The sequence below is a fragment of the Lonchura striata genome, chromosome 6 (assembly GCF_046129695.1).
Source record: "Lonchura striata isolate bLonStr1 chromosome 6, bLonStr1.mat, whole genome shotgun sequence".
Taxonomy (NCBI): Eukaryota; Metazoa; Chordata; class Aves; order Passeriformes; family Estrildidae; genus Lonchura; species Lonchura striata.
The window spans coordinates 38,485,277-38,498,166 of record NC_134608.1 but is presented as its reverse complement, the minus strand read 5'-3'; the positions used below and the strand labels follow the sequence as shown (position 1 = coordinate 38,498,166).

At 47.4% G+C, this 12,890-nt stretch overlaps 1 protein-coding gene across 5 annotated transcripts in view; it reads right to left on the bottom strand.

The window, feature by feature from the left end:
* CREB3L1 (cAMP responsive element binding protein 3 like 1) overlaps nucleotides 1-12,890 on the bottom strand; it is a 44,932-nt gene that overhangs the window by 11,050 nt on the left and 20,992 nt on the right. For 2 of the 5 annotated variants that reach the window (XM_021533401.3, XM_021533404.3), the window contains exons 2-7: nucleotides 10,005-10,233; nucleotides 5,052-5,212; nucleotides 3,412-3,490; nucleotides 2,339-2,499; nucleotides 1,547-1,696; nucleotides 712-770 (exon numbers count right to left, since the gene is read on the bottom strand). In XM_021533401.3, the coding sequence (XP_021389076.1) occupies nucleotides 712-770; nucleotides 1,547-1,696; nucleotides 2,339-2,499; nucleotides 3,412-3,490; nucleotides 5,052-5,212; nucleotides 10,005-10,233 (839 nt within the window). The remainder of the gene's footprint in view (nucleotides 1-711; nucleotides 771-1,546; nucleotides 1,697-2,338; nucleotides 2,500-3,411; nucleotides 3,491-5,051; nucleotides 5,213-10,004; nucleotides 10,234-12,890) is intronic. The other 3 variants (XM_021533402.3, XM_021533405.3, XM_021533406.3) reach the window with 3 other exon arrangements.

The window sequence follows — 12,890 nt, the reverse complement described above, 5'->3', positions numbered from 1 at the left end:
GTGTTGTTTTTTTGTTTTTTTTTTTCCATTTGCTGATCTCAGATGGTGTTAGTAACTGGGAAGAAGCTGGTAATTATACAGAAACATGAATTTGTGCCTGGATTCCAGCATTCTTCTTTGCCTCGGAATGCGCGTTAGGGGTTGCTAGTATAGGAGTTATTTTCTACTCAGTGTAATGTGACATCACCTTAGGCTTATGCCTGCCATGCATAGGAGAAAAAAAAAGGTTGAAAGGAGAAAAACAAAGCTAATGCAGAGAGTGGAAGTGGGGGAGAGTGGGGAATAACTGTAATGCAAGGTTTTTCTTGCTGTCAAGTGTTTGTGTGTCCACCTTCATGGGAAGAGAAGGGGGAAAAAGCCATGTTCAGTTCCCTCAAACAACTTGGCATTTATGAGACAGATAAAATAGAAGCAACTTCTAGTGGGGAGACCCATAATCCCACCACACTGGCAGCCAAAATGGCCTGCTTTTGCAGGGGACCAGCCAAATGAAGCAGTCGGAAACACAAAATTTCTTGACCAATCTTTATCCCGCAAAAGGATTTCTAGGAGGGAGGAGAGTAGGGGCAGGATCCCAAACCAAACTCCTGGGCAGCCAGCCTTGCAAGGAACTGTATTTTTTGAGCAATTCAGAGACAAAACACTAGAAAGGCAGCCTGTGCATGGTTAGGATTCCTTTTTTCAAAGTAAAACTGAGAAGGAGAAACTTACTTTTTCTCTAGACATTCCACATACTCTTTCTTCTTCCTGCGGCTCTCCTGAGCAGAGATCTGTGAGGGGGACAGGGAGGAGTCAGTATCATAAGCCTCTGGATATTTTTTTGTGGCTCATGCATCTTGCCTGTCTCCTGCACACACAGCAGGAGTGCAAGGCAAAATGGGGGACTGCTTTCCATTCTGCCATTCCTGCTGATCTCTAGGCCAAAACTGGGGGGGATTGATGCTGTAGGTATGCAGCCTTCCTTGGCTTGTAGCCTGCAACCATTTGTTGCATTGTGCCCCTTGGTGCTGAGAGCATCTTCAGGGTTGCATTCCACTCCACTGACTCACACGTGTATGTGCTGTCGACATTTGGGCTGATTCTGCCCCAGGCCACTTCTGAGTCACTGAGTGATTAGTTCAGTCTCACCATTTCTTCCACAGGATGCTTTCTAATCCCTGTCTAAAGTATCACAGCCTTCTGCCTGGCTAGTGAACACTCTGCATCACCCGTCCTGCACCATGCAATGGCTTTGGTTTCCCTGTCCTTGCAACAAGGCCTGACCTACCAGTTTGTCTGATCTGTGGACCCTTTCTGACACCACACACTCCCAGGAGCTGGGCTGGAAGACACACTTCCCAGGTATGGCTGTATGCAAAGCATGCAAGTAGAGATGCCCTTTGGCACTATTTTTGTGGGCTTGGAGGCTCCTGCTAGTGTACCTAAGGCACGATCCCACCTTTTCTGAGCTGCAGTGCAGCTGGAGAGGTGAGGGTAACTATAGCACTGACCAGCTGAAGATGCTCTGGAATCATGGGAACTGAATGATTACATTTTTTGCAGTCACCTTGTTCTTGATTTTTCTCCTGACTCTCTTCAGTGCTTTCTCCTCTGCTTTGGTGAGGGGCAACTTGGTAGGAATGGGGTAACCCTCTGCAATCAAGGTGCGCTTCTCCTCTTCAGTCAAGAGCAGTGGGCCAGAGGTCCCTTGTAACTTCTGAAACACACAGAGAGCATTCATCAAAGTCAGCAAGGAGTTCTACTTTAGTGATCCTCCCTAAAGTCTTGCAGAGCAGCCAGAGGACACGTGCAGAGCACATCAGAATGGAATATACTGCTTCCCACTGACACCAAACAGGTGCAGGGCAGTGCTCTTTCCTACTCTCAACCTGATCCTGGGGGCACAGCTCAGCAGCTCCTTTTCTCTTTTACCTAGGAGGGCATCTGTTCCTTCACAGTGAGGCTGGCTACACACTTGCGCTGCAGGACTCTGCCAACAAACTTCTGGGCAACAGTTAAAATGGTCTGGTTATGGGAATTCTCAGTAATTCCTCTCTCTCAATAGCCTTCTCAGAAAGTCCTCTTAGTGCATAGGTCACTTCCCAAAGTATGGATGAAAGATAGCACCTGCTAAAACAAGGTAGCTGCTGGTAGATATGTAAGATTCATTGTACCTCTTCTCACTCCTGTGAGCATTTCTTGTCTCCACATCCTTGTGCTAAGACATCACATTGCCTTGACAGAGCATTTCAGCTTGGAGACCTTTGCAAGGGCAGGAACCTCCACATAAGCCTAGGAAATCCTACAAACCCCTCTGAGCAGCAAGGAGCCCTGTGTCCCAGCCCTGTTGCCTCCTTACATGTGGTGCTGTGAGGAGAGGTGAGGAGGAGATGGCAGTAGAAGAGCGAGCAGCAGGCCGGGCTGGGCTGGAGGGAGGCAGGGACCGAGGGCTCTGAGATCCATCACTGTCACTGCCATGGCTGCTGGGTGGAGTTGGAGGCATCTGCACCAGGTCATCTACTAAGGAATAAGGAGATCAAGTCAATGGCTCTCATGTCAGCCTGTTGGTACAGGCATAGGGTTATGTCCCCTGCCATAACACAGAGCTGAAAGAAGAGGATGATGAATTTCACAAGATTAGTTGAGTCTGAGAAAAAGGCTTGACTGAGCACTGCCCAAGACAGAGGTTAGACTGACCTCAAATGTGCTAAACTAGGAACTGCAGAGGAGCTGGCAGGGCTTTGCCAAGGAACTGAAGGTATTTACAAAGCAATAAGGTGCTCCAGTGTCAACCAAATGAAGTAAAAAGCCTGTGATGTTTTGCTCTATAGCCTGTTCACAAGTACAGGAAACTCTGTGAGAGCAAAGCTCTTCCAAAAGCACTGCAGGGCTCACATACTTGCCAGCACACTTGATCCAGCGGGGCTCGGTCACTCAGTTGGTTTCCAAGCACTTGAAAACTGTCCCCACTTTGTACTGGAGAGCCCTAGGGGCCTTAATGGAGGTGGGAATATGCCTAAGGAATGTCTCTCTGCGGCAGTGGGAGTTCCCATAGTGCTTTCATTTGTGCATCGGCAGATTTTCAGATGCTTGGGTTTCTTTCAAATTAAACTGGATCTTGAATTTCCTGACTTTCAGATGGTTATTTTTGGATAGCTCTGCAGTCTCTCTGAGGATTTTAAAGGCACTCTTGCATATTTCCAACTCTGAAGTAGCCTGTTTTGCCTGGGAGTCCCTGTCTGAACAATTTTGTTTGTTGCTCCTGATGCAGACACTGATCTGAGTTAGAACAGTGCAGTGCCCACTCTTCTGTTGTTCTCTGCCCCAGTGCTACCTTATATGCACAGCTCTGCCTTTAGGTGTCTTTCCGCCCTGTGTAATAACGATCTATAGCTGAGTAATACAGTTGACCAGGGAATTCCATCTTCTTACCTGTAGGTACATTTAGAAACTGGTTCACCTCTTTGGGTTCAGCTTTGATCACAGGCGCTGGAGTCATTTCTATAGGAATCTGTGGAAGAGAGACAGAAAGAGCTCTTGGCCACTGCCACCTCCCCTGCCCAGAAGGCTCCCACCCGTTCTGTCCATAGCCACTGATCCCCTACTGTTTGACCTGCACCATCTCACAGCTCTACCCCAAAGGAGTCTCCCACCACAGAGGAAATCAAGGTTCAAACATAAGCCCCTGAAGTCTCAGCTGCTGGGCACACAGAGTGCAAACACATTTACAGAGGAAGGGGCACTGGCAGATGGATGTGCTACTAAGCAGTGCACTGAGCTGAGTATCTCCAAAAGGGAGAAGACTTTTATTCTTGGCAATTCTTCATCTGATAGACCCAGACAGTGTAATTTAAACCAGCCTCTGCATTACCATGGGAAATCCCTCTTTGATCTGCCTTCATTATAAATGGGAGTATAGAGGTTGTACAGAAACAGAAAAACCATGCTGTCCTGTTCATGTGATTTTCACCAGGGCCACTGGGCAACTGTTTCCAATCGGAGGGGACTGAGAGCTGAATAAAGAGTAAATTTACTCCCATTTGCATTATGCTGCCCCTCAGCCTCCTGGCTTGCCAGCTCCCAGCCCACCATAGGGTGGAGTTTTTACACTAAACAGACACATTGCAAACTCCTCCAGACTGTAAACACAGCTGAGAGAGTACCATGGTATGGCTGCTGAGCATACACAGCAGAGATTGGAGGGCACAGCAAGTTCAAGCTGTGTAAATAATAGAGGAAGTTTGTACAGAGTTTTGGCTGGAAGAACCCATTTGTTCTGGATGGTTGTTTAAATGGGAAGATGTTCAACATGAGTGAAAAAAGGAAGTGAACCCCAGAGATGCTCTACTGTTATCTACTGAGCTGCTACAGGATAGGCAAGGTCTGTTTGAGACTGGTCAGACCTTCTCATCCAACACAGCTGGACTCAAGGCCAGCTGAACTAAGCCCTCAACTTACACATACCAGTGGCATAAGTGAATCTCCTTCAGACAAACAGACTTCTTAAGAACATAGATATGACCAAAAGAGTTGGCCCCTTGTTAACACAGAAATAATAAATCCTGCTGCTTCATAGGAAAAAGCAAGCAGGACCTGGAGTGCGACCAACATTTCCAGTGAGCAGTTACAAACAGTGAGAGGCCATGTGACAAGTCCAAAGCCATGAAAAAGACAGTGGCAGAGCAGGGGTTGATATGGATGAATAGTGAGGTCACTGGCATCAGATTAATTGACACTGTTCTCCAAAAAATGAAAATAAGCCACGAGTGGCTACAGAAATACTGGCATATTGGAGGGGACAGATCTCCAGTAGGTGCAAGCTTAAAGCTTTCTTTTGGCTTTTGCGCCAAGGAAACATGCTGATATTTAACCAAGGTCGTAAAGCCTTCTGTGTTGCCATTTTAAGAGGAGAATGACAAATAATACAGTATCTGGGCTTTGTAACACCTTCTAATGTCTGTTCAGTAGCTAAATCACCTTGCAGGACCCTGCAGTCACATGTCTGCATCTGCATCACCAGGGGTGTTGCTGTGTGAGAGCCCAGATTCCCGACATATCTTAAATGAGCTCACCTCCTCAGGGAGTGGCAGTCTCTGCAGAGGGTTGAGGTTCAGCACTGGTATGGAGCTGGCAGGTAGCTGGGACTCAGGCAGGTCTAGAGGCAGGTTCTGTTCCTGTTTCACCATGATGGAGCAAAGTTTGGGCCCCAGTGACCACACTCCATTCTCCAGCTCTGAAACATGCACAACATGAAAGTCAAACTCCAGCAAGAAGAGGGCAAGGATAAATGAAGCTGTGCAGAGAGCTTCCTCTGGCTGAGGAGGTTGCCTGTCCAAGTTTGGCGCTGTCACCACACAAACATGTGCAGGCCCACAATACAGAGTACAAAAGCGAATGAACCCCTAGTGTGTGCTCCCCAGGGTGTGGGGAGCAGACAGAAGAGAGGTAAAGGAATTGTGTCTCTGCTGGGCTCTGACTGTACAGCCTAAGCTCTGGAGGACTGCTGCAGGGTTTCTTCCCCCAGTAATGTCTAGGTCTCATCCTCTGGAGCTTATTTATATTTAAGTCTCAGTGAGAGGAGGATGCCGGGCTGTTGTTCCTTAGGCAGCATGGCCAGCATCACAGAGCTGCCAGGTGATTTACCAAGAATAGCACCATCTCTGTGCTGGAGAGCTGGTGAGAGAGCAAGCATGATGACAGTGAAAGACTGACATTGCTGCTTTGGCTGCCTGATGATGTTGTGCCAACTACCAGGGTTTTGTTGCACAACACAAGAGAAGGAAAGTCCATTTCTGTGGAAGGAAGCCCTGCATCACCTGCTTGTGAGGCTGCTTCCACAGCTGCTCCCCTCAGTCTCACCTCTGAGGCTCTCTTCTCTACCCTGGGCTGCTCAGGGGAATGCTGTCCACAGCTGTACCCTGCTGCCATTGCTGGCATTGCTGGCATTGCTGTCAGGGACAAGAAGAACCAGTGAGGGAAAGGGAGTGTCTGAAGAGAACTGAATGGAGCCATGGGGGCATGCTCCCTTTGCCTCCTGCCTGCTCTGTCCCATGCACGAGTGTGGTGTGAGCCTGGCTTGACTCCAGCAGTAGAGATGCCAGATAAACTGCAGATCAGATGGGAAAAGGACTGTTAAGCAGAAGAACTGCCTGGGCTCTGCTCTAAAGTTTCCATCTTTGCTCTTCAAATACTTCAGCCTACCAAAAGGCTACTCCTAGCCAGCCTGCAGCCTTGCACCCTCCTTCCTAATCCTCATCCATTCCCTTTCCCTTTTTATCTGACAAGAAAAATACATTTGGCTTGACATAGAACAGACTATTGCTAAGTGTGTCACCAGAGAGAGCTCCAGTTGCCTCCACAAGGCCACAGTCTGACTCATTCTCTAACCTCTCTGCACTGCTCTCTGCATGCAGCACTCTCAGTCAGGCCCAGGGGTGCTGTCTAGCTGTCTGCTGCCCAGAGCAGTTCTGCAGTGTAGGCCTCAGTCCAGAAGATGTCCTGGCAAGAGGAGAGAGGGAGAAAGGTCTTTCTCTGCACCAGAAAAGGCTGCACAAAGAAGAGTACAAACAAGAAGCTGCTCACATGGGAGCTGCCATCTAATCTAACTTAAAGGTATGTTTAACTTAAAGGTACGTCTAACTTAAAGGTACATCAACACTGTCTTTGCCCTACTCAGCCTCTCTTTTCAGGAGAGGCCAGGGCAGAATCCTGCCTCTGGCCTTTGCTTGGAAAGAGTGGTGTTAAAGCTCAGACAAGAATTACATATGATAACACAATGTTGGCCTTGCCAATGGAATATGTTGTTTTCCTATCTTTGGTCTAGCACCTCTTATTTCTGCCTAGACAAGCGCCTCTCTAGCAGATGTTCACTCCTTCCAGCTGCACCTGTGACTGGACATCATCAAGCACAGCCACAGCTCCTGTGGCTGCTGCATGTGTGCCTCAGCTGCATGTGCAGCTCTCAGTGCTGCTGGATTGCTTTCTAGAGTTTCCCACAATGCAGCAGGGCTAACGTCATCAAGCAGCATCTCAGGCAGGGGTGCACGGTACAGCTGAGACAACACAGAACCTGCTGAGCAGACACAGAGTGGACTGTATTTCCTCTGTCCTGCTAAGGACACTGAACCCACAGCTAGTAGTGAAGTCGTAGTTACCCTCGTATGCAGAAAAACCCCTTATGGTAGAAGGAGGCAAAGTGTCACACAGCCACAAGTGTTTATATCCAAAAAATTTGGACTGACTTCTGCCTTTCACAGAAATGAGGGAGAGATCTTTCAGTCTATCCCACTGTTCTAGGCAAATTCAACTAAACCTATGTCAGTCCTGACAGATGATTCACTTGAATCTACCCCTTTGAAAAATTCTGAGGAGTTCACAGCTTTCCTCATTTAAACTCTTATGTGGTTTTGCTATGCCCACCATGAGAGCATTTTGCCTGCTGACTACTCTGAAGTTCCTTACTGTCATTTGAAGCCTTTTCCTCCCTCATCCTTTCTGTTGCAAAGATCTGCATTTCTCTTTTTCTCAGATGTGTGGGGTATCCTCTTTCTGTGAGGGCTGCTGCTGGAGCAACTTATCAGACAAGGGAGAGCAGACCACCAAGGGCTCTCCCAGATCAGACTTGACTCAGTGAGAGAGGAGCCCCCAGTGCTGTCAGTCCAGACAGGCCAAGGAGCAGACACCCAAATAAGTATGTGCCGTCCTCCCATTTCCTGTCTACATTCTGACCCTGCTCTCTTTCCCACCCTCAGAGATTCTTCTGGGGAGTGACTGGGTTATAGAATCAGAGACAAATAAGCCATCAGAGGTTCAATGAGGGACTAAGGAGTAGGCATCTTTTGTAGACGCGTCTAGGTTCTGCTGCCTGAGAGGATGTTTCACAGGTAACACTGTAACACTGCAGATTTCACTGTATGTTGGTGGATGAGGCATGCCATGACACTCATCCTCTGCTCTAGATATTCTGTAGATGCTCTGTACATACTGGGAGGAAATATGGCTGAGTGGTATCTGTAGCTGCCCAGAGCTGAGGAAATGAGGCAAAGAGCAGTGAGAAAGCAGGAACTGTACAGGAGGGCAGGCACTAACCTGAGGCTGGTCCAGTGCCCACTGTGCTGCACAACCCTGGCTCTCCCTGCTCCTGGCATCAAATCACACCCTGCAAAACTTAGGGCTGGTACTGAGACATGAAACAGCCAGTCCGTATGCACAAGCCATCTGGAAAGTAGACTCCACTGATAAGCAAGGTCACAAGGCACCCAGTGGCTTGCCCTAGCTGACTTGTGTTAGTGGGAACCATGTGAGAAGGGGCAGGATTTGGAAGAGTTTTCAAGATCTGCAGAGAAGCTGGGAGAAAGATGATAAAAAGCAATCCTCAGCCAGCTCCAAGCCTAGACAGAGCAGGGGCATTCCTGAGGAGCTCTGCAGACTGAGAAGAGCTTGCTTAATGTTAAAGAAAAACCATTTCTGGGTAATTAATTGGAACTGAATGTCTAAAAGGACGAAGACTGGATGGAGCTGTGCCAAAAGGACTGCACAGTGTTGCAAATACTGGACCTGACTCAGGGTTTCACTAGAATATGACTCACATGCAATTATGAGCCAAAAAAGCCCTGGAAATATGAACTGAATTATCTAGCTGCAGGACTAGGTGCATGGATACTCCTATACCTGCCATCATACTGCTAGGCCTTACTCCCTTATAAAACTGATTTGCACGCTCAGAGAGCAAGTGCCAGGCCCATCTCAAACTTTCCTGGGTTCTGCACTGTACACCCTGTGCTGGCCTCTATCCAAGGATCAGTGTCACACTCCATTCAAGAGTCATGGTCTTGTCTTTGAGACATAACAGCTGAAGGAAGGGCATGTGCAGACACAGTGGAGAGAAGGAGAAGTGGTGCTAAGTGTCTCAGAGAGGAGTCCTTGAGATAACTTTATGCAGGCGGTCTTCATTTCACTGGTTTCTACGAATGCATTCTTTTAGCTTCTCTCATTCTCAAGTCTTATCTCCTCCTATTCATTTTCAGGGGCAAAACAAAGTTTTGTTTATTTGTTCACCCTAGTTTGGGTTTTTTTTTGTTAGTTGCCCCCTCCAAGACTGTACTGGGATTAAAACTAAGGAAAAAGAAATGCAAATTGAAAGCTTTTTTAGTATTAAGTTAGAGTTGCTTGGCCTGCCATAAAACTCTCTCCCAGCATCTCTCTGAGATGCCCCTAAGGAATGTGGCAGATGGTTGTGCCTTTTCAAGGACCAAAGAGGAAGCAGAGGCCACCCTTCTCTCCTTCTGCCTTGGTGTTTGTACCAGAAAGCTGGGATAATTCCTAGTCATGAGAGGAAGCCTCTGTCCCAGGTCTCACTGTTGCTCAAAGGAATATCTGTCTTCTGTGTATACTGAGCCTGTGCCACTGCTTTTTCAGGCAGCCTGGTGTCCATCAGCTGTTGGGACACCCACACAATCCCACAAATTACAGGACTCTCTGCAAGGACAGCTCTAAAAATACCCAGCCATCATAAATTATGCTGAAATGAATTGTTTTAAAAATAAGTTTTGAAATGACTGTTCCTCACTGTCTCCTGCTAAAAGATCTGCTGGTAAAGAAGTCACTTAGCTTTCTACATGTACCAGCACTGGTTGCAGCCAGAGACTCATGCTTCCTATGTGCAAGCCAAAACCCTGCTGCCTGATGCCAAAACAGAGCTGGATCTAGGGCATCCACACCCAAGTTTGCAGGGTCCTAAAAAGACATTGCCTATTGCTTGACAGAAGCTGGCAGCACACTAAGCCACAGCCAATTATGATCCTCGTAAATAAAAGTAAGCCCAGCAAAGGAGTAATGTGACTATCACTGCACAAATGGAAGGGAAAAATGTGGACTGTATTTGACAACAGCAAACCAAATTCTTCCCCGGATTAGCCATGTGCAAGTCCAAGGAATAGCCAGTTTGTCCTTATATATGAAAGCCAGCCAGAGCCTCTGCTAACAGATGCGCCCAAAGCTGGGCAGTGTGCATATTTCATGCTCACCGTTAGCATTATCTTCAGTCTTGACAGGCACAAGGGGGCTCTGGGGAGCAGAGTCTCCACTGAGGGAATAGCTGTGCTCTGCCTGGATGCCTGGAGTGGGTGGATCCAGGTCCATGTCCAGCAGAGGGTTCTTCTCAGCCAGTACTGGGTCATCGAAGAAACTGCTGAAGAGGTCATTGGAGAAATCCTCCATGTTGTCAGAGAAGTGATCCAGGTTCTCTGAGAAGTGCTGAAGAAAGACAAAAGGAGAAAGAGCATTAGTGTCAACCCCAAAAGGGATCTGAGAACCTTCCTCTGCACTGAGAGTCAAACCTCAGCATCAGACCTTTTTGCATGGTAAAAACCAGTTCCTATTCCTCACCTGTGTAAGTCTGACAAAAACACCTCAAATTAAGATAGAAAGGGATGTGGTGCTCCACATCACTGCATGTATATCTATGCCACAAACACACATGAAACTTTTCTACATTATCTTATTTCCCCCTCCCTTTGTGAGTATCTATCCATGTCTTCCAAACATCATTTCACTGTGACAACAAAACAACAAGGAAAGAGATTCCTGTGATGATAAAATGTAAGTGTGGCATAAAGTCATGGTCTTCAGCACTGTCCTTAGTGACAGACTGTTACACTTTTTCATGTTCTCTGCCAGCAGCAGTAGGCACATTGATGCCCCAGAGAACATCAACCCAGCTGCTGATTTCTATCAGAGAAAAAAGATCAGTTGGATCAACATAACAGGAAGGCCCCCTGTTGTATTTAATTTCCTCTGGGATTTAACAGCCCCTCTGTGGACCATATGAGGCTGTACTTCAGCCAGATAATGCCTGTGAAATTCAGCTCCCCGGTGAAGTTTAAACACTACAGATGGGCTGTTAACAACAAACAATCATTCCACTAATCATTCCAGTAACAGTCAGTAAATCTGGCCAGTGCTGCTGCAGAGCTGAGCTCCTGATGCTACAGGGAACCTTCTTCCTTTGAGGCATATCCTCCTATTCAGAAGTCAAATCACTAACTTTTTCATTTGCTACAACAAAGCATTGGTCAGGCAGGGAGAAAAATGATGGCTGCCAAACACCAGCTGAAAAATTATCCCATTTCTTGGCAGATTGAGGCTTCTGGCTCAGGGAGAGGAAAGAAAAGACAGATAGATTCAAGTGACTATATTACACAGACAGAACTGTATAACTTAAATGAACTAGAGAGAGCTCAGCAGAGTCAGACCCCCACCCCTGCCTGGAATAGCATCTTGGTGGGCAGAAAGGCATTGAAAGCAGTATACTGAAATACCAAGAGCAACAGGGTATGAATGAGAGTGGGAGAGACCATGTAGGTCCTAGAGTCGAGACATGAATGCCAACGAATTCCAGGGTGAGAGCCCAGCTCAGGAGAGAGCCTGCCTTCTAGAAAAGCATGGAGTGTGTGCAGTTCTTTCTTTCCCCAGTGCTAGGACTGAGGCAGGAGTTGGCCAGAGGACCCCGGATGCTGGAGCCTGCAGGTTCCTGCTCCTACTGGAAGGTATATTTGTTTTACCTGAGCACAGTAGCACTCTGTCAACATTGCACTGGCTGTCAGAGCTTTGGGGTGAGGCTGGGGAGTGAAGTAGTCTCTAGATGAACAGACCCACACTTCCCACCAAGTTGAGGAGGGAGATGGTAAGTGGCAGCAATCTCCAACATGTCAGTGCCTTTCACCCTCCAACATCGTTCTTCATCTGCTCCATTTAAAACCTTAGATGCTTACAGAGCATGCTGGAAGTGGGGGTGGAGTCCCTGACACCTGCATTCTGCCTGACACAAGATTTCTCTCCATTCACTTTCTTCCCACTTGTCCTCCAACTGCCTGGAGTGACAGCCCAGCACATGACCATCCAAGGCTTCCCTGGAGACACTGCATGTGCAAGTAGGGTGGAGAAGGCACACTCATACTAAATCCTAGTGTTGAGGCCCTCCCTGTGATGTCTGGGCTAAAGTTTTCTCTATTTGTTCCCATAGCAGAAGCACAGTTGGCGGGGTAGTTTGGTAAAATCCACCCAGCCATTTCCAAGTTGCCTAGGAGCATTTTTGCACTTGAATCAAGTAACAGAAAACACCTACCATCTGTGGGGAGTGTAACTTCAGAGGGAGCTGAGTCAGCAGATGGAACTGGGTTAGATAGTTATCTAAAAAGCACTGGAAACCCAGGTTTTGTCCTTCTAGCACAGAAGGATAAAGAGTTTGGAGTCCTGAGCATTAACCCCAGAGAGTGCCTGCTCATGTAACAGCTGTTCTTTGTCTTATGTTCTCTAAACAACACAAGCAAACACAGGATGTGAACACGATAGCCTTATGGTAAGGGCAAGAACCACAGAAAAGTGGAGGGATTCAGAGTGTCAGCTGCTAATGCACCACGACACAGCAGAGCTGGGCTCAAATCATATTCATGTTGTGAGCATAAAAACTAGAACCACTGTGTAGCCGTGGAAGGGAAGCAGACCTGGATGGATAGGTGTGGGGAGAGCTGTCTGTGATACTGCCACGTGCTTCCAATTTCTTTCACAACTGTGCATTAACAAAGGCAGAGGTGGGATTGAAGAGTCAAGGAAATGCATTTGTGCAGTAGTTACACAGATTGTCTTTTAGCGGCATCCCACCCACATTTAGAACAACGATCCCTTGGTCAGTCAACAATCTCTCTATTGTTAGACAAACCTACCTAGAGGGAAGAGGTGGAGATGTGTCTCTGGCTTTATTCTGTAACTAAAAAAAAATCACCCTAGCAGCTGCTGAGGGGTGAGAGATGAGTAATGAGTGCAAGGATGTTGTGGCATCTACCCCTTACCCTCCTGAATACTGGCAAAGCCTTCTCACCAAAGCAGCCTGTTTCAGCTCTCACCACTCACAC